General features: G+C 38.2%; 5 protein-coding genes and 1 pseudogene across 5 annotated transcripts in view; 1 reads left to right on the top strand and 5 right to left on the bottom strand.

Moving 5' to 3' along the window:
- Nucleotides 1-25,898, bottom strand: part of LOC124377265 (ankyrin repeat domain-containing protein 9-like) — a 28,717-nt gene extending 2,819 nt beyond the window's left edge. Inside the window, 1 exon segment of the mRNA XM_046836672.1 lies at nucleotides 25,839-25,898. The gene's annotated coding sequence lies outside the window, so the exon portion shown is untranslated.
- LOC124377266 (ankyrin repeat domain-containing protein 9-like) lies at nucleotides 597-25,901 on the bottom strand. The gene is made up of 2 exons (XM_046836673.1): nucleotides 25,839-25,901; nucleotides 597-1,484 (listed from the first exon to the last, which is right to left on the bottom strand). Exon 2 carries the CDS (start codon nucleotides 1,464-1,466, stop codon nucleotides 624-626), a length of 843 nt encoding a protein of 280 aa, XP_046692629.1. The 5' UTR covers nucleotides 1,467-1,484; nucleotides 25,839-25,901; the 3' UTR covers nucleotides 597-623.
- LOC124377268 (ankyrin repeat domain-containing protein 9-like) lies at nucleotides 3,972-4,901 on the bottom strand. Its single transcript, XM_046836675.1, has one exon. It carries the CDS (start codon nucleotides 4,844-4,846, stop codon nucleotides 4,004-4,006), a length of 843 nt encoding a protein of 280 aa, XP_046692631.1. The 5' UTR covers nucleotides 4,847-4,901; the 3' UTR covers nucleotides 3,972-4,003.
- LOC124377263 lies at nucleotides 11,880-15,732 on the top strand (annotated as a pseudogene).
- On the bottom strand, nucleotides 16,956-18,402 carry LOC124377267 (ankyrin repeat domain-containing protein 9-like). Its single transcript, XM_046836674.1, has one exon. It carries the CDS (start codon nucleotides 18,317-18,319, stop codon nucleotides 17,477-17,479), a length of 843 nt encoding a protein of 280 aa, XP_046692630.1. The 5' UTR covers nucleotides 18,320-18,402; the 3' UTR covers nucleotides 16,956-17,476.
- LOC124377264 (ankyrin repeat domain-containing protein 9-like) lies at nucleotides 24,304-25,920 on the bottom strand. The gene is made up of 2 exons (XM_046836671.1): nucleotides 25,839-25,920; nucleotides 24,304-25,737 (listed from the first exon to the last, which is right to left on the bottom strand). Exon 2 carries the CDS (start codon nucleotides 25,717-25,719, stop codon nucleotides 24,877-24,879), a length of 843 nt encoding a protein of 280 aa, XP_046692627.1. The 5' UTR covers nucleotides 25,720-25,737; nucleotides 25,839-25,920; the 3' UTR covers nucleotides 24,304-24,876.
- Nucleotides 25,921-27,949: the final 2,029 nt, after the last annotated feature.

The raw sequence follows: 27,949 nt of genomic DNA, 5'->3' as shown, positions 1-27,949 counted from the left end.
TGCATAATAATACTGTTGGCAGACACATGCCCCAGATTTCATATAATAAATATCTGTTTTCCAGTAGTTATAATCATTTCATAATAATGCAATGCAAAAAAATAAAATTGTAAATTAAATATGAAATAAACTATAGCTCTGTCCATAAAACAGAATAGTAGTAGTGATGTCTCTGAAAGACATCTGCATATTGGATGCATCAAATGCTGCACAGTAACATTATAATGGTTTTACATTCTCATTGACTTTAGACAGCGATTCTAAATATAAATATACATTTATATAAATAAAACAAGCATTTTTTCAAAAGTAAAACTGTGATAAAATAAAAGTAAAATGTAATTTGTTTAAAATTAATTTTCATACTTCTTAAAACCATTATGAAATACATACATTACTGGTTCATTGATTATTCCTATAAAAATACTGTCCTTTTTATATTTTAAAAAGAGGTTTAGCATTATTTCGTTTGAGAACTGGAAGACATGTTTGTTTTCTTAAGTTATAGTAATACTTTTGAGCATTCAATTTATGACACACAAATAAAACTGAATGTAATTAAATTAAAATGGGAAAAAAGACAGCAAAAAGCATGGTAAGAACATAGACCTCTTTTTACTGTGTTAATGGTGTGTGTGAGGTTTCAGAAAAGCTGGAATGTGCAGTTTATCAAGACTTTCTGAAAATTCATGTTGAGGCAGTTGAGACAAGACTTTCTGCATAGCTGTAAGAAAAAGTGTTGCAGGAATTCTCCCCACTAGAAGGTTATACTGCTCCTCTCCCAGAATTTTGGACCAGAACAGTTGATCCTCTTTAAGTGTGCTCTTCATTTTAAACTGCAACTTAGGCATGAAAAAGAGCAGGTTGTCGATGCACATTCTTAAAGCCCTATTACACTTAATGGAGTGTGCATTCTCTTCGGAGGTCCAAAGTTTATTCAATAGAAGATCCAGTGGTGTCATTCCATTCTGATCCTCAGCTTGCGGTGAAGCCCCATTTCCCAATAATATTATGACGGTATGTGGTTGTAAAAGCTCACATGCCACATGTAGTGGAGTTTTGCCACCCCTCTCGTGTTTGCACACACGCTGGTTTATGTATAAGCGCAGAGAAGGTGTTCTATGAACCACCTGAAGGATGAACGCTATGACGTCATTCCTGCCATGGCGGATAGCCATTTCCAGGTGTGAATCTGATGTTGGATAACAGCAGAATTGCTCTCCTGGATTTGCAAGAGCAACGTCCTGAAACTGATTCAGCAAGTATTGTGTGTAATCTCGGTGGTCGTGCACGATGGCATACAGAAGCGCCTCGGATGGGTTGTAGGTCTGTTGCCGGACGTTTTCTTCCCAATGAAAAGTCTTCAGGTTTCGCATTTCTTCCAACATCCACACAGGTTTGTGGTCCCTCACAGCTTGGCAGAATGAAAGTGAGAGGAACTCGCTTTCTTTGCACGTGTCGTCCATTTGTCCAGGCTACACTAGCTATATCCAGAGAACGATCAACACCTTTAGGTTGTCAGCATCAAATGCGTCATAGATTAAAGTAAACAGACTAGAAGAACTGTGGCGGTGCAGCGATGTCACCATGGCAACGGGTAAACGAAGCGTCCGTCGCGACGAATTCGTTTACCCGTTGCCATGGTGACATGGCTGCACCTCCACAGTTCTTCTAGTCTAGTAGAACTGTCAAAAAAAATCTTGTCAAAATGCCAAAATGTAATTGTGGAATATGATAGGGTTAAGTTGAATGTAGAAGCATAAAGTTTTTTTTTTTTTACTTTACTACATTACTTGACTAACCAGAAAAACTACTTGTATTAGTGGCAGATTGAGCACAGGATCTGCCTATTAACGTTTGCTTATTCTGATTGTTTGCTCTTTATACTACTCTCACTCATTATTTAGAGCACACATCAAAATCCCCTAAAGCGCTATCCTTTATTAAATATAATTTGTTCTCATGTTTATAATTTTAGAGCAAAGTCAAGTCAAATAGGTTTTCATGGTCATTTTAATCATATACAGTACAGTATGTCTCCCCAGGACCAATGTGCTACATCAAACAATATAAATGAACATAAAATAACACAGAAGTACAAAATGAACTACACAAAACTCACACAACATGAAATGCACATGTGCAACATTTAGTGCAAAAAAGGTAGAACATAAGACAAGAAGACAGTAGATATGGTGACAGTACAGCACTGACCAGTACAGTACAGAAGGTTTCTGCAAGTGGATTGTCCATATATAACTAAAAAATAAATACTAGTTAAAATACAAATAAATATTTTATAAAGATAAAAACCAAATGCCATAAAAATAGCTTGTATCAGTCAAGTAACCCTCTACAATGAGCTTTAAATGAATCTGGACTTTTTGTGTTGTGGTGTGATGATTTAACTGAATTTGAGTATGATGCATGCAGCCGGGGCGACACAAATTGGTTAGGATAGTATATAGTATTGGTTAGTACTATCTATATGCACAATATATGTAAAATGTATATTAATATTAATATTATATACCTGCAGTAGGGTAATACTCAGAGCGAGAGAGAGAGAGAGAGAGAGAGAGAGAGAGAGAGAGAGAGAGAGAGAGAGAAAACAGAAAAGGTATATTCTAATTATGTGTGGGTCTTTTAGGGTAAATGTCTCCATCTGCTGACTACATACAGTATCTCCAGTAGTTGTTCAGGTCAGAAGCAACCACCACACATGTATTCTTACATATCAGTATCGATTTCTACCTAGCATATGATTTTTTTAAATAATAAATTTATATTTGGAAACAGTAAAGTCAGCTATAGCAACACCAAGTGAATCATGGAACAAATGTATATTAGCTAAGGCAGAAAAATTGCTTGAAGCTCAACCTCAAAATAGAGTAAAGATCAGAGGGTGAAGCAGAAGCACAGCAATGGCAATACATAAGTGACATGCTGGTGTTAAGGGTAGGCTAAAGTAATGTTAGTCCTCTCCCTTATACACCTGGATCAGTACGTAATCCATCCATCATAGCCATGGAATTCGTTATATACGCTCCAACTGCTAAAAGATGGAGTGTAAATGTGTGTGTTTGGGTTGAGAAACTTGTCACAGGTTAGTAATACTTATTTAGACATAAAGATAGACATGCAAACAAACACACACACACGCACGCGCACACACACACACACACACACACACACACACACACACACACACACACACACAAATGATTTCAGAAGAGGTAAGAATGATTTTTTTTTAATATGCATAACCCTTTTTCTTTTGTCCACAGTGACGTAAATAACATAATATACACATAAATAACACATAATAATGGTTACTGTTAAATCACAGCTGAACAGTTCACAGAAATACACTTTCAGGTTTGCATAATAATACTGTTGGCAGACACATGCCCCAGATTTCATATAATAAATATCTGTTTTCCAGTAGTTATAATCATTTCATAATAATGCAATGCAAAAAAATAAAATTGTAAATTAAATATGAAATAAACTATAGCTCTGTCCATAAAACAGAATAGTAGGAGTGAAGTCTCTGAAAGACATCTGCATATTGGATGCATCAAATGCTGCACAGTAACATTATAATGGTTTTACATTCTCATTGACTTTAGACAGCGATTCTAAATATAAATATACATTTATATAAATAAAACAAGCATTTTTTCAAAAGTAAAACTGTGATAAAATAAAAGTAAAATGTAATTTGTTTAAAATTAATTTTCATACTTCTTAAAACCATTATGAAATACATACATTACTGGTTCATTGATTATTCCTATAAAAATACTGTCCTTTTTATATTTTAAAAAGAGGTTTAGCATTATTTCGTTTGAGAACTGGAAGACATGTTTGTTTTCTTAAGTTATAGTAATACTTTTGAGCATTCAATTTATGCCACACAAATAAAACTGAATGTAATTAAATTAAATGGGAAAAAAGACAACAAAAAGCATGGTAAGAACATAGGCCTCTTTTTACTGTGTTAATGGTGTGTGTGAGGTTTCAGAAAAGCTGGAATGTGCAGTTTATCAAGACTTTCTGAAAATTCATGTTGAGGCAGTTGAGACAAGACTTTCTGCATAGCTGTAAGAAAAAGTGTTGCAGGAATTCTTCCCACTAGAAGGTTATACTGCTCCTCTCCCAGAATTTTGGACCAGAACAGTTGATCCTCTTTAAGTGTGCTCTTCATTTTAAACTGCAACTTAGGCATGAAAAAGAGCAGGTTCTCAATGCACATTCTTAAAGCCCTAATACACTTAATGGAGTGTGCATTCTCTTCGGAGGTCCAAAGTTTATTCAATAGAAGATCCAGTGGTGTCATTCCATTCTGATCCTCAGCTTGCGGTGAAGCCCCATTTCCCAATAATATTATGACGGTATGTGGTTGTAAAAGCTCACATGCCACATGTAGTGGAGTTTTGCCATCCCTCTCGTGTTTGCACACACGCTGGTTTATGTATAAGCGCAGAGAAGGTGTTCTATGAACCACCTGAAGGATGAACGCTATGACGTCATTCCTGCCACGGCGGATAGCCATTTCCAGGTGTGAATCTGATGTTGGATAACAGCAGAATTGCTCTCCTGGATTTGCAAGAGCAACGTCCTGAAACTGATTCAGCAAGTATTGTGCGTAATCTCGGTGGTCGTGCACGATGGCATACAGAAGCGCCTCGGATGGGTTGTAGGTCTGTTGCCGGACGTTTTCTTCCCAGTGAAAAGTCTTCAGGTTTCGCATTTCTTCCAACATCCACACAGGTTTGTGGTCCCTCACAGCTTGGCAGAATGAAAGTGAGAGGAATTCGCTTTCTTTGCACGTGTTGTCCATTTGTCCAGGCTACACTAGCTATATCCAGAGAACGATCAACACCTTTAGGTTGTCAGCAACAAATGAGTCATAGATTAATGTAAACAGACTAGAAGAACTGTGGCGGTGCAGCCATGTCACCATGGCAACGGGTAAACGAAGCGTCCGTCGCGACGAATTCGTTTACCCGTTGCCATGGTGACATGGCTGCACCGCCACAGTTCTTCTAGTCTAGAAGAACTGTCAAAAAAAATCTTGTCAAAATGCCAAAATGTAATTGTGGAATATGATAGGGTTAAGTTGAATGTAGAAGCATAAAGTTTTTTTTTTTTACTTTACTACATTACTTGACTGAACCGAAAAACTACTTGTATTAGTGGCAGATTGAGCACAGGATCTGCCTATTAACGTTTGCTTATTCTGATTGTTTGCTCTTTATACTACTCTCACTCATTATTTAGAGTACACATCAAAATCCCCTAAAGCATTATCCTTTATTAAACATGATAATTTGTTCTCATGTTTATAATTTTAGAGCAAAGTCAAGTCAAATAGGTTTTCATTGTCATTTTAATCATATACAGTACAGTACGTCCCCCCAGGACCAATGTGCTACATCATACAATATAAATGAACATAAAATAACACAGAAGTACACAACGAACTACACAAAACTCACACAACATAAAATGCACATGTGCAACATTTAGTGCAAAAAAGGTAGAACATAAGACAAGAAGACAGTAGATATGGTGACAGTACAGCACTGACCAGTACAGTACAGAAGGTTTCTGCAAGTGGATTGTCCATATATAACTAAAAAATAAATACTAGTTAAAATACAAATAAATATTTTATAAAGATAAAAAACAAATGCCATAAAAATAGCTTGTATTAGTCAAGTAACCCTCTACAATGAGCTTTAAATGAATCTGGACTTTTTGTGTTGTGGTGTGATGATTTAACTGAATTTGAGTATGATGCATGCAGCCGGGGCGACACAAATTGGTTAGGATAGTATATAGTATTGGTTAGTACTATCTATATGCACAATATATGTAAAATGTATATTAATATTAATATTATATACCTGCAGTAGGGTAATACTCAGAGCGAGAGAGAGAGAGAGAGAGAGAGAGAGAGAGAGAGAGAGAGAGAGAGAGAGAGAGAGAGAGAGAGAGAGAGAAAACAGAAAAGGTATATTCTAATTATGTGTGGGTCTTACAGGGTAAATGTCTCCATCTGCTGACTACATACAGTATCTCCAGTAGTTGTTCAGGTCAGAAGCAACCACCACACATGTATTCTTACATATCAGTATCGAATTCTACCTAGCATATGATTTTTTTAAATAATAAATTTATATTTGGAAACAGTAAAGTCAGCTATAGCAACACCAAGTGAATCATGGAACAAATGTATATTAGCTAAGGCAGAAAAATTGTTTAAAGCTCAACCTCAAAATAGAGTAAAGATCAGAGGGTGAAGCAGAAGCACAGCAATGGCAATACATAAGTGACATGCTGGTGTTAAGGGTAGGCTAAAGTAATGTTAGTCCTCTCCCTTATACACCTGGATCAGTACGTAATCCATCCATCATAGCCATGGAATTCGTTATATACGCTCCAACTGCTAAAAGATGGAGTGTAAATGTGTGTTTGGGTTGAGAAACTTGTCACAGGTTAGTAATACTTATTTAGACATAAAGATAGACATGCAAACAAACACACACACACACACACACACACACACACACACACACACACACACACACACACACACACACACACACAAATGATTTCAGAAGAGGTAAGAATGATTTTTTTTAATATGCATAACCCTTTTTCTTTTGTCCACAATGAGGTAAATAACATAATATACACATAAATAACACATAATAATGGTTACTGTTAAATCACAGCTGCACAGTTCACAGAAATACACTTTCAGGTTTGCATAATAATACTGTTGGCAGACACATGCCCCAGATTTCATATAATAAATATCTGTTTTCCAGTAGTTATAATCATTTCATAATAATGCAATGCAAAAAAATAAAATTGTAAATTAAATATGAAATAAACTATAGCTCTGTCCATAAAACAGAATAGTAGGAGTGAAGTCTCTGAAAGACATCTGCATATTGGATGCATCAAATGCTGCACAGTAACATTATAATGGTTTTACATTCTCATTGACTTTAGACAGCGATTCTAAATATAAATATACATTTATATAAATAAAACAAGCATTTTTTCAAAAGTAAAACTGATAAAATAAAAGTAAAATGTAATTTGTTTAAAATTCATTTGCATACTCCTTAAAACCATTATGAAATACATACATTACTGGTTCATTGATTATTCCTATAAAAATACTGTCCTTTTTATATTTTAAAAAGAGGTTTAGCATTATTTCGTTTGAGAACTGGAAGACATGTTTGTTTTCTTAAGTTATAGTAATACTTTTTGTATCTGACAGAGAAGTCAGTTTATATTTCATGCTTATTTAATTATTTTTAATGTTTTGTTAAAGAACTTTTCATTTTAAAACTGGTTGACCAGAGTTGTTTGAATAGAGACTTTTATTATGAAAAGCTCAGAGCGACTCAAGTGGAAAGATGTCTGCACCACATGGAAAGATGAAGCGTTTTCATATTTAAATGTTTATATTTATTCATCTGGAGTTAAAAATCACAGCAGATGCAAGATTAAGTTCTCCTTTGGCAATAAGCAGCCAATGAAGTAAGTTTTTCATTTATTTGTATGTGATTAATGTGGATTGTGTTGCTATGTGGAAAAGAGCAATATCTGTGCAAAGTCTATAGTTAGGCTGTTTAAATTTAATTGAACTTTGTTTAAAAGGCTTACAGAGACAATGTTTATTTGTTTTATTTATTTATGTCTTTATACATTCTTTATTTTTTTTGTGTAATTAGTTCTCACGGCATCCTAAGTTGGAAGCAGTCAATAAATAGCCTGTCATCAGAAAATCCCTGTGCTCGTGAAATTACTGGGGGGAGCTACAGTGAGAATTCATCTGCTCTTCACGGGTAGAAGAAGAAACGTTTTCAACCAGCAGTCTACAAAGCATTGAGATAACTCCAAGTTCCATAAGTCTGGATTCTACAACTACTGCATACTCCAGTAACCAAGAAGCTAGAGACATGTATATGCAAAGAGTTTAAAGGCATTGTCAAGTTAATGCCAACAAGAAGGCAAAATGTAAGCCCAGACAGTGATATTCGTCGCAGAGTAGACACCAGTGTTGCGGTCACAAAAATGATAGTTGACTCTGCATGGAGCCGTCTTGGAGAGGAAGCTAAGGATCAAGATCTTCTTGGACCAGAAGCATGCTGTATTGATACGGGTTCAGTGTTCTCATCCATAGCCTCCAAATCAAGTTATGGACGTTCCAGGTCTTTTTCTCAGTCTGTGAACAATTCAAGTGTGAGCTCCAGAGGTTCAAGTTTGTCTTCTGCTAAGAAACAAGAGGCTGCTGCAGAAATTGCTGCAACAAAAGCAACTTTGGAAATATTACAGCAACAAGAGCATGAACTGGAAGAACTTCAAAGACTTGAGGGTGAAGATAAAAAGAGAGAGCAGAACAAGAAGCTGAAACATTGAAGCCACGACTAGAAAGAGAAGAAGAGGAAGCACGGCTACGTGTTAAGATTGAATCTGAAAATGCTGCAAGACGGAAAGCATTGGAAGACAAGCGCAGAGAGCTTGAGCGCTTGGAGACACTAAAAAGGTTAAATGCTGCAAAAGCACGAATGCAAGTTTACGAGTAGAACGAAGACTCCAAGGAAGAAACAAGAGAGCTACTTCGTGACTGCACATCTGTAATAAGGATGAATATACCAAATTTAAGCAGCTCCGTGTTACAGAGCATACCTCCACAGGGAAGTGTGACAAAATCACATCAAGAAGAATGTACTGCAGATCTTGTTAGGGTGTTAGCGGAGTCTATCAGCTCAAGTCGTCTTCCTATACCTGAACCTACAACATTCTATGGAGACCCTCTCAAATTTAGTGACTGGAAAATCTCGTTTCAAACTTTGATTGACAGAAAAAACATACCAGTGAATGAGAAGCTTTACTACTTACGCAAGTACGTGGAGGGACCAGCTAAGAAGGCCATTGAGAGTTACTTCTTGCTAGGCACGGAGTCAGCATATCATGCAGCATGGGCCGTACTAGAAGAAAGATATGGAAACCAATTTGTTATTGCTAAAGCCTTCAGAGACAAGCTTGATTCATGGCCAAAGATTGGTTCCAAGGACAGTGTTGAGCTGAGAGAATTTACGGACTTTCTCAGAGGCTGTTAAGCAGCTATGTCGCAGATTAAAGGCCTTGAAGTCCTCAATGATTGTAACGAGAACCAGAAAATCATTTCCAAGCTTCCTGATTGGTTAGCCTCAATGTGGAATCATCAGGTCATAGAAAATGAAGAAGAAACTAAGACTTTTCCTACCTTTTGTATGTTTGTTAAGTTTCTAACACGAGAAGCTAAAATTGCTTGCAACCCATTGACATCACTTCATGCACTGAAGTCTAATGAAAAGGAAAGGTTTCAAGAAATCAAGACACTAGAGCAAAAGTGTTAACAGTCCAGTCCAGTGAGAGAGCAGATCCTGCAAAATGTGCCTTCTGTGAGAGATCAGGACATGGTATACACAAATGTCGTAAGTTTATGGAGAAAAATGTTTCAGACCGAATTAAGTTTGTTCAAATGAGCAAGTTATGTTTTGGATGTTTAAAACCTGGTCATCGCTCAAAGCACTGTGAAGATAGAGGTGTATGTGAAAAGTGTCAGAAGAAACACCCCTCATGTCTAAATGAGGATCGTACCAAAGAAGCAAAGAGGACCCCACAATCAGATCAGTCAAAGGACAAGTTAAAGGAAAGAAAACCAGAGTTAATGCAAAATAAAGAGACAGCAACATCCAACCGTGTAATACAGGATGTGATTAATACTCATACCTCTACAATTGTACCAGTATGGGTCTCTACTACTAATGAACCAAATCATGAAGTTCTGGTTTACGCACTTCTCGATACCCAGAGTGATACCACCTTTATCCTGGAAAAAATAGCTCAAGCTCTTGATGCCAAGAAGGAAGCTGTGCAGCTGAAGCTTTCAACGATGGTATCCAAGAGCACAGCAAACAGAACTCACATTCCTACACCCAACAAGTTTGTGATATTGGCCTTCTAATTGGCTACAACTGCCCTCAAGCTCTCCTTCCTAGAAAAATTGTGCCTGGTAAAGAAAATCAGCCATTTGCTCAAAAAACGGATCTAGGCTGGAGCATTGTTGGCTGTGGAAATCCCTCTGTAGACTGTGGGGATGCTATTGGAGTGAGTCATCACATCATAATGAAACAAGTTATACCAAGTCTACATTCTTCTCTCAATCTTAAAGGTGAAGTTCAGTACATCTGTAGAACACAAATTAGAGAAATCATCACTCCACCAAATGTCGTCAAAGCGCTTGAGTCTGACTTCAATGAAAAGGTAGCAGAGGACAGTCGTATTTCGCAAGAAGACCTACGGCTTCTGTCAAAAATGGAAACAAGCATCAGACACAAAGAAGATGGTCATTATGAAATGCCTTTGCCTTTCAAAGAAGACAGACCAAGCTTGCCCAATAATAAACTATGTGCTATCCATCGCCTCAAATGCTTAGAAAAAAGGCTTAAAAGAGATGACAAATACTATAGAGACTATGTGGACTTTATGAATGAGACAATTGCTCGAGGAGATGCTGAGAAAGTCCCAACTGAAGAATCCTGCTTGGTACATTCCCCATCATGGGGTTTATCATCCTCAAAAACCTGGGAAGATCTGTGTAGTTTTTGATTGCTCAGCAAAGTTCCAAGGTACATCCCTTAATAACCATTTGTTAGTTGGTCCAGAGGTAACAAACACCCTTGTAGGTGTTCTCTGTCGTTTCTGCAAGGGTCCGGTGGCAATCATGTATGACATAGAGCGCATGTTTCACCAATTCCATGTGAAGGAAGATGATCAAGACTACTTACGGTTTCTCTGGGGGGAGAAAGGAGATCTAGAATCCCAGCCGCAGGTCTATAGGATGAAAGTACACCTCTTTGGTGCAGCCTCCTCACCCGGGTGTGCCAACTGCGGCCTCAAGCATATTGCCGCTCAAGGTCAAGGCTGCTTCAGGAAAAACCTCCATTCGATTCATAAAAAGGAATTTCTATGTCGATGACGGATTGACAAGTGTCTCAACTGTAGATGAAGCTATCAAGCTGATAAAGGAAGCAAGAGAACTTTGTAGCACAGGAAAGCTTCATTTGCATAAATTTGTATCAAACAGTCAAGAAGTGAAAGCATCTATTCCGCAGGAAGAATGTGCACAGGGTGCTGTAGATCATGACTTGGCTTTGGGTGAGCTTCACATGGAAAGGGCACTTGGTGTGAAATGGTGCATTAGATCTGATAGTTTTCAGTTCAGAATATTCATCAAGGAACAACCACTCACTAGAAGAGGAGTTCTGTCGACTGTGGCTTCTTTGTATGACCCACTTGGCTTTGCAGCACCTTTTATCCTTGTTGGTAAACAAATACTACAGCAAATGTGTTAAGATAAAGCTGGTTGGGATGATGCACTTAAGGATAATTTGCGACCAAAGTGGGAAGCTTGGCTTTCAGATCTACAATTGGCTGATGTGAAGATCAGGAGATGTTATCTCCTGTCGACCTTTCAGGAAGTTCAGCGTTATGAGCTTCATCATTTTTCTGATACTAGTGCATCGGGATATGGAGAATCTCAGAGCCATTGATACATCAGGAGATGTTCTTTGGCAAAGCCAGAGTTGCTCCTACTAAGGTTACAACTACACCAAGGCTGGAGTTATCAGTGGCAGTAGTTTCTGTACAAACAAGTGACTTGCTCAGGAAAGAGCTAGAGATAAACAACCTAGATGAGTACTTCTGGACAGACTCAAAGGTTGTCCTTGGGTATATTAATAATGATGCAAAGAGATTTCATGTCTTTGTAGCAAACCGTGTTCAATGCATTAGACAAAGTACCGATGCAAAACAATGGAGATATGTGACTATTGAAGAGAACCCTGCGGATTATGCATCCAGAGGCCTTACAGCAGAAGAACTTATATCCTCTAACTGGTTTACAGCACCAAAGTTTCTGTGGCGAGATGAATTGCCCAGAGATGTCAAGGTGGAAGAGATCGTAGACAATGACCCCGAGTTGCGAAAAGCTTAAGTTCATAATACTCAAACAAAGGAAGAAAGTTCATTGCTGGATAGACTTCAAAGGTTTTCGGATTGGTCAAGAGTGATAAAAGTTATTGCAAGACTTCAGCGACGTGCCAAGGAAGTCAAAGATGTAAGCCCAAGAGTCAATGAAGCTACCAGTATTGAAGAAAGAAAGGATGCAGAGCTTACCATAATCAAAATGGTCCAACAATCAGTTTTTTTGTGATGAGATCCAAAGACTCCAGCAAAAGAAGGAGATTGAGTCCAACAACAGCACAAACAAACTGCATCGCCTGAATCCCTTCTTAAACGAGCATGGTATCCTCAGGGTGGGAGGTCGCTTAGCATATGCTGCGTTACACCCACATGTAAAACATTCAGCAATACTCCCACGACATAGTCATATATCATTGTTACTCATCAAACATTATCATGAACGAGTGTATCACCAGGGAAGAGGAATGACAATTAATGAGCTGCGATCAAATGGTTACTGGATTTTGGGATGTAGCAGAGTAGTGCCTTCATATATCTACAAATGCACTAGGTGCAGAAAATTCAGAAGAGGCACTGAAGAGCAAAGGATGGCGAATCTTCCTCCGGAACGCATGGAAGCAACCCCACCTTTCACATACTGTGGGATGGACTGTTTAGATCCTTTCTACGTCAAAGAAGGAAGAAAGGAGCTGAAGCACTATGGGCTTCTATTTACATGTATGTGTTCCAGGGCTGTACATATAGAAATTCTGGATAATTTGTCCACTGACGCATTCATTAATGCTTTGCGTACTTTCATTGCCATACATGGACCAGTGCGTCAACTTAGATCGGACCAGGGCACTAATTTTGTTGGTGCAAGACTAGAATTTGCTGAAGCACTAAAGGAAATGAATCAAGAGCGCCTAAAGGAGTTCGGTTGTGAGTTCATCATGAACACCCCATCAGCCAGTCACATGGGTGGCATTCGGGAGAGGCAAATTAGAACAATAAGAAGTGTCTTGACATCCATTCTGGATCAATCGACTCAAAGGCTTGATAGTGCCTCTCTAAGAACATTTCTCTATGAAGTCATGGCGATCATCAATAGCAGACCTTTAACCACAGAGCATCTGAATGATTCATCGGGTCCGCAACCACTTATACCTAACTATATCTTGATGATGAAGTCTTCGGTAATTTTGCCACCACCTGGGCCCGGTTTTTCAAAAGGTTTAATCCGGGTAAAAATGATCCGGATTTAGTAATCCTTTTTTTTGCGATCCGTGATCACGTAATCCATCTTACTTCTTGAGCCAGTTTTTCAAAGCAACATCGGATTGGATCAATCTGATCCGGATAGGCACTTTTCAGGATCACCAAATCTGGATAACCAGTGCTCAAACAGGATAGGAAATCACAATGTAGAACTATAGATATGTAAAGAGCAACAAGTAGAATAGCCAGTGTGGGGTCAGTATAAGTTTATTATTATTTGAAATGAAAACACACACATTTAAAAGAAACTAAACACAAGAAAAACCCCACCCCATCCTCTTCCAGCAGTCCGCTCATCTGAGACCTACAACACAAACACTGTACATTGAGGATATTTATAACAAGTTTCAAATATATATGTATTGAATTAAAAAAAAAAAAGACTTAATGTCAAATACTCCACAATAATTTCAGACTTCCTCATCTGATGTGGAGAGACCAGCTTGTCTGAGCGTAGCCTTTAGGAGCCGGATCTCAAGTCTGGCCTTGGTTTGCTGCAGTTTGGTCAGAGTCAGTTGTTCCTCTGCCAGATGAAGCTGTGGTTCTGCCCTTTCAGTCTCTTTTTGCAGAAGTGCCTTGTAATCATCATCTTTGTTTGATGAAGGGCGTTTCAAGCCTTTGCTCTGAGATCCTGTGGCAACTACCACTGGCTCAACCAATAAGGATCCAGCTTCTTCCTCAGGAACAGAGCTGAGATTCAATATAAATACGCTCTCTGGATCAGCCTCAGGAGGAACTGTCAGATTTTCCTCCTCCTCCTCATTCCAAGGCTCGCATCCCCTACAACACCTTGAATACCATGGAGAGTTTGCGACTTCTCACCTCCAATGATGTCGAGGACCACATCTGTGTAATCTCCCCTCTTAAATGGCTTGTTGCCTGTTTGTGGGTTTTTGGCTTCAGCATGGTCCTTTGTTGCCCTGGCCTTAAGATTCTTCCACCGCAATTTGATTTGGTCCTCCTGTGGCCAGACCCTATGGCATTCACATTTTCTGTGATTAAAATCCAAACATCATTTTTCTTTTTGTTGGTATCCTTAGCAGAATTAAAACTTCCCACTATTGTTCCATAATGGCACCGAACACCCTCTAGTAGTGCATTGGTTTCAGCAGCAGTGAAGTTACAGCTTCTTGAGTCCATGGTTCTGTTGCTTTACTATAGTGAACATTGTTCATCAATTATAGGCCTTGGGTCCAATTGCCTCAATTGAACACAAGCCAAAACTAATCAGTTGTAATAGGTGTGTCTGAAAAGACCAACTACACAGCCATATAAATCAGCCTTTCTCAGAGGATTCACAGAGAGACAGTGAAATGGCAGGTGTTGTCCACCGCCACCACCACTTTGCCAGGAGAGGATACCGTCAAAGGGTGTATGTTGAACGTACCAAGCCACTGGAGCAATAAACCACTGAGGAGCTGTATGTCTGGTTTCGCTTTGGGAAGGCTGATATAGAGTACCTTGTGAACCTTCTCAGGCCAAAACTTCCAGATCCTCATTGCTCCCTGATTTTATGCATGTGGGACTTTCTATCAGGTTGTTGGTGACTATATGGGAGTGGTGAAATCAGCTGTGTGTGATGTGGTGAGAGATGTGTCAATCGCACTGGCCAGCCTGGTCAATGAATTTGTTTCTTTTCCAAAGGACAACCAGATTGCCCAGGCCAAGCGCAGCTTTTTTCTTTTGGGGAATATGCCCAATACTATTGGAGCAATCGACTGCACACATGTGCATATACAAGCACCTCGTGAGAATGAATGGGAGTTTATAAACAGAAAGGGGAGGCACAGCATCAATGTCCAACTTGTGTGTTATGCTGACCTCATCATCACCAACTGCGTTGTCAAGTGGCCTGGGTCTGTCCATGATGCAAGCATCTTGAGGGAGAGCGCTCTATATAGAGACCTCCAAACCAACCGACCGGATGGCATAATATTAGGAGACAGTGCCTACCCACTCCTACCATGGCTGATGACTCCTTTTCTAACAGCAAATACACCGGCGCAGGCACGCTTCAACATTGCTCATTGCAGAGCAAGATGTGCAATTAAGCGTTTAAATGGAGTTCTTAAGAGGCGCTTTGCATGCCTTAACTACCTGAGAGCGGAACCACAGAAAGCATGCAAAATAACCCTTGCCTGTATTGTCCTGCACAACATTGCTACTAAGCGCAATGTCCCTCTCTGTGCTAACAATGATGCACCTGAGCCCCTTGGAGACCCTAACCAACCTCCTGCATTCTGCCAGAACGAGCAAACAGGACGTGCAACAAGGGACGCAATAGTTAGACACTATTTCTGATTTGGAATTGTTTTGGATTTCAAAAATCAGTGATTGCCATTCTTTGCATTTTTGGGGTTATTCTGTAATCATTGCATGCATCACTAATAAATATTTTAAAAACAAAAATATTTTCAATTGTGATGAATATATATATATATATATATATATATATATATATATATATATATATATATATATATATATATATATAAATTAGTGACAGAATAAAATGTATTGTTTTTTGTCAATTTTGACAGCTGTTTGGGGGATTATTGTATGAAGCCAAACTCTTTCTACTTTGCTGTAGGCCTATACTGAAAGGCTGAATACGGTTAAGCCTACCTAATCACTGTAGCCTGATGGATGAACAAATAAAATTAAAACCTTATGAATAAATAGGATATCTTGTAAGATACTGCATGATCCAAATATAGTATTATTTGATACATTTGTAAAGTTTTCATTACATTTTGGGCATGGAATCCACGCTGAATCCACCCTTCTGATGGGATCAGTTTAATCCAGATTTTTTGGATCAAAGTGATCCAAATCCTACAAAAAAGTTCTGAAAAACTCAAACTAAAGGTTTGATCCGGATCAAAACCAATATTGGATTACATGATCTAATCCGATTATGTAATCCGTTTTTTCTTTTGAAAAACCCATTTTCAAGATTTGATCCAATCCATTATCCAAAATCCTAGTGGATTACTTTTGAAAAACCGGGCCCTGGAGAGTTTGTCAAGGAAGACATACCTACGCAAGAGATGGTGAAAGGTCCAGTATTTAGCAAATGTATTCTGGTCACGATGGAGAAAAGAATATCTTCTGAACCTCCAAAACAGGCAGAAATGGCACAAACGTCGTAGAAATGCAAAGGTCAATGACATTGTCATTCTCAAAGATGATACTGCTACACGCAGTCAATGGAAATTAGCAAAGGTAACAGAAGTACACAGCAGTACAGATGGCTGTGTGAGAACAGTGAAGTTATTGATCAGTGATTCGACACTGGATAACAAGGGCAAACGTGTTACTAAACCGACTTACCTTGAAAGGCCCATCCAGGAAAATAGTTACCCTGATTGAAGCAGATTAAGAGCTTACCTTGTGTCTACCATTCCTTGAAATTCTAGGTCATAATATTTGGTTTAAGATTATGTTACTGAGTTACAAAAATCACAAGAAAGTGCTTTGGTGGAAGTGTAACTGACAGAGAAGTCAGTTTATATTTCATGCTTATTTAAATTTTTTTTATTAATGTTTTGTTTAAGAACTTTTCATTTTAAAACTGCTTAACCAGATTTGTTTGAATAGGGACTTTTATTATGAAAAGCTCAGAGCGACTCAAGTGGAAAGATGTCTGCACCACATGGAAAGATGAAGCGTTTTCATATTTAAATGTTTATAATTTATTCATCTGGAGTTAAAAAGGACAGCAGATGCAAGATTAAGTTCTCCTTTGGTAATAAGCAGCCAATAAAGTAAGTTTTTCATTTATTTGTATGTGATTAATGTGGATTGTGTTGCTATGTGGAAAAGAGCAATATCTCTGCAAAGCCTATAGTTAGGCTGTTTAAATTTAATTTAACTCTGTTTAAAAGGGTTACAGAGACAATGTTTATTTGTTTAATTTATTTATGTCTTTATAGATTCTTTATTTTTTTTGTGTAATTAGTTCTCACGGCATCCTAAGTTGGAAGCAGTCAATAAATAGCCTGTCATCAGAAAATCCTTGTGCTCATGAAATTACTGGGGGGAGCTACACTTTTGAGCATTCAATTTATGACACACAAATAAAACTGAATGTAATTAAATTAAAATGGGACAACAAAAAGCATGGTAAGAACATAGGCCTCTTTTTACTGTGTTAATGGTGTGTGTGAGGTTTCAGAAAAGCTGGAATGGGCAGTTTATCAAGACTTTCTGAAAATTCATGTTGAGGCAGTTGAGACAAGACTTTCTGCATAGCTGTAAGAAAAAGTGTTGCAGGAATTCTCCCCACTAGAAGGTTATACTGCTCCTCTCCCAGAATTTTGGACCAGAACAGTTGATCCTTTTCAAGTCTGCTCTTCATTTTAAACTGCAACTTAGGCATGAAAAAGAGCAGGTTCTCGATGCACATTCTTAAAGCCCTAATACACTTAATGGAGTTTGGATTCCCTTTGGCGGTCCAAAGTTTATTCAATAAAAGATCCAGTGGTGTCATTCCATTCTGATCCTCAGCTTGCGGTGAAGCCCCATTTCCCAATAATATTATGACGGTATGTGGTTGTAAAAGCTCACATGCCACATGGAGTGGAGTTTTGCCATCCCTCCCGTGTTTGCACACACGCTGGTTTATGTATAAGCGCAGAGAAGGTGTTCTATGAACCACCTGAAGGATGAACGCTATGACGTCATTCCTGCCATGGCGGATAGCCATTTCCAGGTGTGAATCTGATGTTAGATAACAGCAGAATTGCTCTCCTGGATTTGCAAGAGCAACGTCCTGAAACTGATTCAGCAAGTATTGTGCGTAATCTCGGTGGTCGTGCACGATGGCATACAGAAGCGCCTCGGATGGGTTGTAGGTCTGTTGCCGGACGTTTTCTTCCCAATGAAAAGTCTTCAGGTTTCGCATTTCTTCCAACATCCACACAGGTTTGTGGTCCCTCACAGCTTGGCAGAATGAAAGTGAGAGGAATTCGCTTTCTTTGCACGTGTTGTCCATTTGTCCAGGCTACACTAGCTATATCCAGAGAACGATCAACACCTTTAGGTTGTCAGCATCAAATGCGTCATAGATTAATGTAAGCAGACTAGAAGTACTGTGGCGGTGCAGCCATGTCACCATGGCAACGGGTAAACGAAGCGTCCGTCGCGACGAATTCGTTTACCCGTTGCCATGGTGACATGGCTGCACCGCCACAGTTCGTCTAGTCTAGAAAAACTGTCAAAAAAAAATTTTGTCAAAATGTAATTGTGGAATATGATAGGGTTAAGTTGAATGTAGACGCATAAAGGTTTTTTTTTTGCTTTACTACATTACTTGACTGACCCGAAAAACTACTTGTATTAGTGGCAGATTGAGCACAGGATCTGCCTTTTAACGTTTGCTTATTCTGATTGTTTGCTCTTTATACTACTCTCACTCATTATTTAGAGCACACATCAAAATCCCCTAAAGCGTTATCCTTTATTAAACATGATAATTTGTCCTCATGTTTATAATTTTAGAGCAAAGTCAAGTCAAATAGGTTTTCATTGTCATTTTAATCATATACAGTACAGTACGTCCCCCCAGGACCAATGTGCTACATCAAACAATATAAATGAACATAAAATAACACAGAAGTACACAACGAACTACACAAAACTCACACAACATGAAATGCACATGTGCAACATTTAGTGCAAAAAAGGTAGAACATAAGACAAGAAGACAGTAGATATGGTGACAGTACAGCACTGACCAGTACAGTACAGAAGGTTTCTGCAAGTGGATTGTCCATATATAAATAAAAAATAAATACTAATTAAAATACAAATAAATATTTTATAAAGATAAAAACCAAATGCCATAAAAATAGCTTGTATTAGTCAAGTAACCCTCTACAATGAGCTTTAAATGAATCTGGACTTTTTGTGTTGTGGTGTGATGATTTAACTGAATTTGGGTATGATGCATGCAGCCGGGGCGACTCATTACTTTATATAAGAAGGGTTCCACTTAAAATGCATAACCAATTGAAAAAACAGCAATGGTATTGTGGAATTGTTAAACATTTTTAGATAGATTTTTGTTAACCTACAACATAATAGGCTTTTTGTGTAAGTTAAAAATCTTAGCAAAATGCTAAATAATAGGGTTGAGGTTAATGTAGAAGAATAAAGGGGATTTTTGTGCACTACATTACTTGACTGACCAGAAGAACTACTTGGATTAGTGGCAGATTGAGCACAAGATTTGTCTGTTAACAATTTTTTGTTTGTTTGTTTTTCTGATTTCTGATGTTTGTTTACACTACTTTTGCTGCTGTGGCTGCATGTATCATTTTAGTTAAATCATCACACCCCCAAAAATGTCCATGTTTATAAAGCTCATTGTAAAGAGTTACTTGAATAATGGGAATCTTCAAATATGAGAACAAGCATCTTACAGACGAAATAGTTACAAGTGAGCACACAGCCCAATTTATGGAAACCATATCTATTCCTTGTGTAGTAAAACCAAGAATTAAATACACAAGATCCAGAAATAATCTTATTACAGTTAAAACTGAAAAATGCCAGATAAACAATCACAACGAAGTTCTAAAGTTTGGTCTTTTAAACATTAGATCACTTGCACCCAAAGCACTGATTATCACAGATAATAATCTAGATGCACTCTGTCTCACTGAGACATGGATTAAACCAGGTGATTATATGGGCCTAAATGAGTCTATACCATCAGGATATGTTTATAAGCATGAGCCCCGTCAGACTGGTTGTGGGGGAGGTGTAGCTACCTTTTATAGTGCCTCTCTTAATGTTAGTCAGATATTAGGATTCAGCTTTAAATCATTTGAAGTGCTCGTTCTTAAAGTTGTACTTTCAGACATGCATAGAAAACTCGCTTTGGCAACCGTGTACAGACCCCCAGGACCCTACGCTGATTTTCTTCAAGAGTTTGCTTGTTTTCTATCAGATCTCTTGATCAATTTTGATAAAGTGCTGCTTGTAGGAGATTTTAATATTCATGTAGATGATGTAAACGATGCTGTAGGATTATCATTTGTCGACTTATTAAACTCTTTTGGGGTTAAACAAAACGTCACCAGACCAACTCACCGTTTTAATCTATTTTAATTATTTAGACTTAATAATATCCCACGGCGCAGACGTCACTGACATAGATATTTTACCTCAGAGTGATGACATCACAGACCTTTACCTCATACTGTACACACTACCGGTAGAGCAGATTAGCCGTGTTTCACCACGTTATCGACTTGGTAGGACTATTGTTCCAACCACTAAGGACAGATTCATAAATAACCTGCCTGATTTATCTCAATTTCACACTAAACCCATGAATGCTAATAATCTTGATGAAATAACTAACAACATAGACCTTATCCTCACTAGCACATTAGACACCTTGGTATAATAGTCATATGCATGCCCTCAAGAGAACAACACGTAATCTGGAGAAAAAATGGAGGAAAACTAAATTGGAGGTATTTAGAATTGCGTATAAAGACAGTATGCTCAGCTACAGACAGGCGCTAAAAGCTGCTAGAGCTGAACACCTGAGCAAACTCATAGAAAATAACAAAAACAATCCCAGGTTCCTTTTCAGTACAGTAGCTAAACTAATTACAAATCAGGGCTCTGAAAATTGTGTCCCATCACAGTTTAGTAGTAAGGACTTTATGGATTTCTTCACTGAAAAACTAGATAACATTAGAAAAACAATTGTGGCGGTCCAACCACTGACAGCATCTCCTGACATTATCTCGCCTTCAACTCAACAACTACACTGTTGTACATGTATCCGACAGGAAGAGCTGTATAATGTTATTGTCAAAGCTAAATCAACGTCAGTTAGATCCAATTCCTACTAAATTACTGAAGGAAGTGTTATATACAACTGGTGAGCCTCTTCTCAATATTATTAACTCCTCACTATCGTTAGGTCACGTCCCTAAATCCCTCAAGTTAGCAGTTATTAAGCCCCTCATTAAAAAACCTAATCTGGATCTAAACACGCTATCGAATTACAGACCTATTTCAAATCTCCCATTTATGTCTAAGATTTTAGAAAAATTGTCGCTGCCCAGTTATGTTCTTACCTGCAAGAGAACAATATCTTTGAAGAATTTCAGTCAGGTTTTAGGCCCCATCATAGCACAGAAACTGCCCTAGTTAAAATCACTAATGACCTGTTTTTAGCTTCAGACCAAGGCTTCATCTCGCTGTTGGTTTTACTAGATCTTAGTGCTGCATTCGACTCTATAGACCATGATCTCCTCCTCGATCGCCTACAGAATTACATCGGCATTCAGGGACAGGCATTAAGCTGGTTTAAATCCTACCTGTCCGATCGGTTCCATTTCGTAGATTTAAATGGAGAGCTATCCAGGTTAATGCAAGTAAATTATGGCGTGCCACAAGGTTCAGTTCTAGGACCCCTGCTCTTCATAATATACATGCTTCCGTTAGGAAATATTATTAGAAGGCATGGAATTAGCTTTCATTGTTATGCTGATGATACTCAGCTATATATCTCATCTAAACCAGGCGATATAGCTCAATTAGCTCGAATAACTGAGTGTGTTAAGGAAATAAGAGATTGGATGACCCATAACTTTCTACTTTTAAATTCTGATAAGACTGAGATTTTGCTCATCGGCCCAAAAACTAGTATACAGAAGCTCCAGCATCTCAACCTGCATTTTAGACAGCTGCTCTGTAACCACTGGTTCAACGGTAAAAGACCTGGGAGTTATTTTAGACAGCAACTTGTCAAATATCATATCAACCAAGTTACAAAAACAGCCTTCTTTCACCTTAGAAATATTTCTAAGTTAAGAAAAATGTTATCTATATCCGATGCAGAGAAGCTCGTCCATGCGTTCATGACCTCCAGAATAGATTATTGTAATGCATTACTAGGTGGATGTCCTGCATCATTAATAAACAAGCTTCAGTTAGTTCAGAATGCAGCAGCCAGAATTCTTACAAGGTCAAGAAAATGTGATCACATAACCCCAATCTTATCGTCCCTACATTGGCTTCCTGTTAAGTTTCGAATAGACTACAAACTATTACTTCTTACTTATAAAGCACTAAATGGTTTGGCTCCCATGTGTCTATCCATCACGCTCCCTGAGATCTCAAAACTCTGGGCTTCTAGTAGTTCCTAGAATAGCAAAGTCCACTAAAGGTGGTAGAGCATTTTCACATTTCGCTACTAAACTCTGGAACAGTCTTCCTGACAGTGTTCGGGGCTCAGACACACTCACCCAGTTAAAGTGTAGATTAAAAACATATCTTTTTAGCAAAGCCTACACATAACACACATCACATCATAACATTGTGTTTCAGAACATCTGATCACATGCACATTATCAACTTGTGCTGTTAATATCATGAACAGCAGCTACGCTAATTCCTCTCCACTGCTTCTCTTTCTCTCCCCGTCCCGAGACACCCTGAGGTTTGGCCAGCTCCAGTCACCTCCCACCTCGTGATGATTACGGAAGAAGCAGATGCCGATCCCGAACCATCTAAAGACGTACCAGTGCCATTTGGATCCCGCTACATGTGTGGAGTTTTTGACACTGGACCTCCTGCAGTGTTTAAAGGCTCTGGCATGGAGAAGCTGATGCTGGATCTGTGATGATCACAAATGCTGAGCTCATAAAACTAGGCGCTACTAACCATATAGACTGTATAAGGCTGCAGAAAGAACATCACTTATAATCTTATACTCCAGTAATCACACTAGTTCTCACTCTCCAGTGTTCTGTACTGTTGAAAGATTTATGATCAATCTCTTGATGTCACCCAAATGAGGATGGGTTCCCCTTTTGAGTCTGGTTCCTCTCAAGGTTTCTTCCTCATAACATCTAAGGGAGATTTTCCTTGCCACAGTCGCCACGGCTTGCTCATCAGGGATAAATGCACACCATTCACCTTAACTGCTGATTTGTGTAAAGCTGCTTTGAGACAATGTCTGTTGTGAAAAGCGCTATACAAATAAACTTGACTTGACTTGACTAATGCATGCTAGTCAGCTATAATAGGCAATAAATCTCAAATACATTTAAAAGTCACAGAAACCAAGATTTACAGAAAACACAAATTGGTTAGGATAGTATATAGTATTGGTTAGTACTATCTATATGCACAATATATGTAAAATGTATATTAATATTAATATTATATACCTGCAGTAGGGTAATACTCAGAGCGAGAGAGAGAGAGAGAGAGAGAGAGAGAGAGAGAGAGAGAGAGAGAGAAAACAGAAAAGGTATATTCTAATTATGTGTGGGTCTTACAGGGTAAATGTCTCCATCTTCTGACTACATACAGTATCTCCAGTAGTTGTTCAGGTGAGAAGCAACCACCACACATGTATTCTTACATATCAGTATCGATTCCTACCTAGCATATGATTTTTTTAAATAATAAATTTATATTTGGAAACAGTAAAGTCAGCTATAGCAACACCAAGTGAATCATGGAACAAATGTATATTAGCTAAGGCAGAAAAATTGCTTGAAGCTCAACCTCAAAATAGAGTAAAGATCAGAGGGTGAAGCAGAAGCACAGCAATGGCAATACATAAGTGACATGCTGGTGTTAAGGGTAGGCTAAAGTAATGTTAGTCCTCTCCCTTATACACCTGGATCAGTACGTAATCCATCCATCATAGCCATGGAATTCGTTATATACGCTCCAACTGCTAAAAGATGGAGTGTAAATGTGTGTGTTTGGGTTGAGAAACTTGTCACAGGTTAGTAATACTTATTTAGACATAAAGATAGACATGCAAACAAACACACACACACGCACACACACACGCACACACACACAAATGATTTCAGAAGAGGTAGGAATGATTTTTTTTAATATGCATAACCCTTTTTCTTTTGTCCACAATGAGGTAAATAACTTATAATATACACATAAATAACACATAATAATGGTTACTGTTAAATCACAGCTGAACAGTTCACAGAAATACACTTTCAGGTTTGCATAATAATACTGTTGGCAGACACATGCCCCAAATTTCATATAATAAATATCTGTTTTCCAGTAGTTATAATCATTTCATAATAATGCAATGCAAAAAAATAAAATTGTAAATTAAATATGAAATAAACTATAGCTCTGTCCATAAAACAGAATAGTAGGAGTGAAGTCTCTGAAAGACATCTGCATATTGGATGCATCAAATTCTGCACAGTAACATTATAATGGTTTTACATTCTCATTGACTTTAGACTGCGATTCTAAAGCTATATAAATAAAACACAAGCATTTTTAAAAGTAAAACTGTGATAAAATAAAAGTAAAATGATTATTCCTATAAAAATACTGTCCTTTTTATATTTTAAAAAGAGGTTTAGCATTATTTCGTTTGAGAACTGGAAGACGTTTGTTTTCTTAAGTTATAGTAATACTTTTGAGCATTCAATTTATGCCACACAAATAAAACTGAATGTAATTAAATTAAAATGGGAAAAAAGACAACAAAAAGCATGGTAAGAACATAGGCCTCTTTTTACTGTGTTAATGGTGTGTGTGAGGTTTCAGAAAAGCTGGAATGGGCAGTTTATCAAGACTTTCTGAAAATTCATGTTGAGGCAGTTGAGACAAGACTTTCTGCATAGCTGTAAGAAAAAGTGTTGCAGGAATTCTCCCCACTAGAAGGTTATACTGCTCCTCTCCCAGAATTTTGGACCAGAACAGTTGATCCTCTTCAAGTCTGCTCTTCATTTTAAACTGCAACTTAGGCATGAAAAAGAGCAGGTTCTCAATGCACATTCTTAAAGCCCTAATACACTTAATGGAGTGTGCATTCTCTTTGGCGGTCCAAAGTTTATTCAATAGAAGATCCAGTGGTGTCATTCCATTCTGATCCTCAGCTTGCGGTGAAGCCCCATTTCCCAATAATATTATGACGGTATGTGGTTGTAAAAGCTCACATGCCACATGTAGTGGAGTTTTGCCATCCCTCTCGTGTTTGCACACACGCTGGTTTATGTATAAGCGCAGAGAAGGTGTTCTATGAACCACCTGAAGGATGAACGCTATGACGTCATTCCTGCCACGGCGGATAGCCATTTCCAGGTGTGAATCTGATGTTGGATAACAGCAGAATTGCTCTCCTGGATTTGCAAGAGCAACGTCCTGAAACTGATTCAGCAAGTATTGTGCGTAATCTCGGTGGTCGTGCACGATGGCATACAGAAGCGCCTCGGATGGGTTGTAGGTCTGTTGCCGGACGTTTTCTTCCCAGTGAAAAGTCTTCAGGTTTCGCATTTCTTCCAACATCCACACAGGTTTGTGGTCCCTCACAGCTTGGTAGAATAAAAGTGAGAGGAATTCGCTTTCTTTGCACGTGTTGTCCATTTGTCCAGGCTACACTAGCTATATCCAGAGAACGATCAACACCTTTAGGTTGTCAGCATCAAATGCGTTATAGATTAATGTAAACAAACGTCGAAAATACCGAATAGATCACGTTGTACCTTATTTTAGAATGCTCCTAAATCCACACCAAAAGAAACTCAGTCTGTTTTTTTTTATCTCAGCCGTCACGATCACAGTGATGTTGAGGAGGAGAATGATAAGGATGGTGTCACTGCAGTACAGTCGCATATGCGCAGAGGCCACTTTCTTATATGCGGAAGCGTCTGTCGCGACGAATTCGTTTACCCGTTGCCATGGTAACATGGCTGCACCGCCACAGTTCTTCTAGACTAGAATATCATTAAAATATCTCCTGTCAACCAGCAGACGTCTCACACCTTCATCATGCAGTGCAGTCGCATATGCGCAGAGGCCACTTTCTTATATTCGGAAGCGTCCGTCGCGACGAATTCGTTTACCCGTTGTCACGGTGACATGGCTGCACCGCCACGGTTCTTCTAGACGTCTGGTGTTTGACAGGAGATATTTTTATGGAGAGCAAAATATTTTAAGTTATTTAAAGTTTAAGTTGATTTAAACTTTTTAACAATTTATACAATTGCACGTGTGTTCAACATTTATTGAACACACTAAAATAGTTTTTTTTTAAACATAAATATGAATAAAACAGACAGGAATATTATTCCAGAATAAATCAATTTAAACTTTAAATAACAAAATATTTTGCTCTCCATAAAAATATCTCCTGTCAAACACCAGACGTCTCACACCTTCATCATGCAGCTCTTCAGAAACTCTCCTTGTGTAAATAACCGGCTTCACTTTGTGATTTTGCTCTGGTGAAAAACGTCTGCTGAAATATCAGATTATTCTTTAACTCTTCTACTTTCTGTATCTTTTGCTCTGCATTCAAATTTTTTCCTCTTTTCCTGACTTTTTGTTTCGTAGTTCAGTCTTAGATTTAATTCCATAATTACAGACACATTAAACGTACACTCAGAATCCCATCGGTGTTAAAAGGCTCTGTTTTCAGAATCAACTTTTCTTTTCGCCACTGTGAGGCGCTGTTTCACAATAATTTTACAATAGGGTTAAATACGTCAACAGAAGCTCGACTTGATCTAGCGTTCGGTAAGGCAGCTGAAGCGCTGCATTATGGGATCTGTAGTTTGTGTTATCAGCGCTTCATATCGCCGGGCCATTAATAACAATAATAATAGATCTATATAAAATAATTTATTTGGCCGGATTACCCTGTAATTTATTTATTTATTTATTTATTTTTTTGTTGGCCCGCGGGTGATCTAGTGCTTATGACGTCGAACATTCGCTTTATATCATCATGCATTCCTAATGTGTAATAATAACAATATGCTAGTAATATGCAAATAAATGATTTTGAATTCAAATGATTTTGAATTTTCAGCTCTCTCCAGGTTAATCGAGTTTGAAGTGTTGGTCATGGTTGAACAGGTTTGTGACTTTGAGTTCCAGAAATTTCAAGACATTCAAAGGCAACAGTGTGGGTAATGAACATAGGTGTAATGAACATGTCCCCATAACTCTTTGCTTATGTAGAGTATTTTCATATTTTATGTTGTTCGTTCCCTCAAAATCAACCTGGAAACTTTGCTGCATTTAAAGAGCTTTTGATTAACTTTGTGATTAACATACTTAATTCACCAGTAGGTGGCGATATTACTTTGTGACTGTCTTAATGTCTGCAATAATGAGGAAATTAATTTCCAGTAAAGCTGTGTAAGGATGGTCAGATCTCTCCGTTAGGTCAGACCCCGAGATGCAACAAAACAATAAACTTTCTAATCTGAGGAGAGGATCTCTTTAATTAGAGGAGAGAAAGCCATTTGTTCAGCTGCCCTCCCACCCATCTTTGACTCCCCCTAAATTCCAGCTACTATACTAGCATATTGTTATTATTACACATTAGGAATGTATGAATTTTACCTTTACATTTTTGGTATAATTTTAAAGGTATCAGTGCGACTGGGTGTATGATCTCAGTACCATTTTAGTAGAACAGACCAAAAATAAAGATCTCAGGTTTGGGGAAAATTCTGTCCTACTGATTTGAGGGTGGTCCCTAGGGCTGCCAACTTCACCTAAGGAAAGTAAGGGAAAACGTTATTTTATAGGAAAGTAAGGTACATTATAAGGGACAATCGAAATATTTGTACTGTACCCCCTTGTG

Source organism: Silurus meridionalis, chromosome 23, assembly GCF_014805685.1.
Source record: "Silurus meridionalis isolate SWU-2019-XX chromosome 23, ASM1480568v1, whole genome shotgun sequence".
NCBI lineage: Eukaryota > Metazoa > Chordata > Actinopteri > Siluriformes > Siluridae > Silurus > Silurus meridionalis.
The sequence above is the reverse complement of the archived record's forward strand: the minus strand, read 5'-3'. Positions and strand labels throughout refer to the sequence as shown.

Excerpts from the sequence above, each read along its gene's own strand:
- LOC124377266 (XM_046836673.1), bottom strand. The coding sequence starts at position 1,466 with ATGGACGACACGTGCAAAGAAAGCGAGTTCCTCTCACTTTCATTCTGC.
- LOC124377268 (XM_046836675.1), bottom strand. The coding sequence starts at position 4,846 with ATGGACAACACGTGCAAAGAAAGCGAATTCCTCTCACTTTCATTCTGC.
- LOC124377267 (XM_046836674.1), bottom strand. The coding sequence starts at position 18,319 with ATGGACAACACGTGCAAAGAAAGCGAATTCCTCTCACTTTCATTCTGC.
- LOC124377264 (XM_046836671.1), bottom strand. The coding sequence starts at position 25,719 with ATGGACAACACGTGCAAAGAAAGCGAATTCCTCTCACTTTTATTCTAC.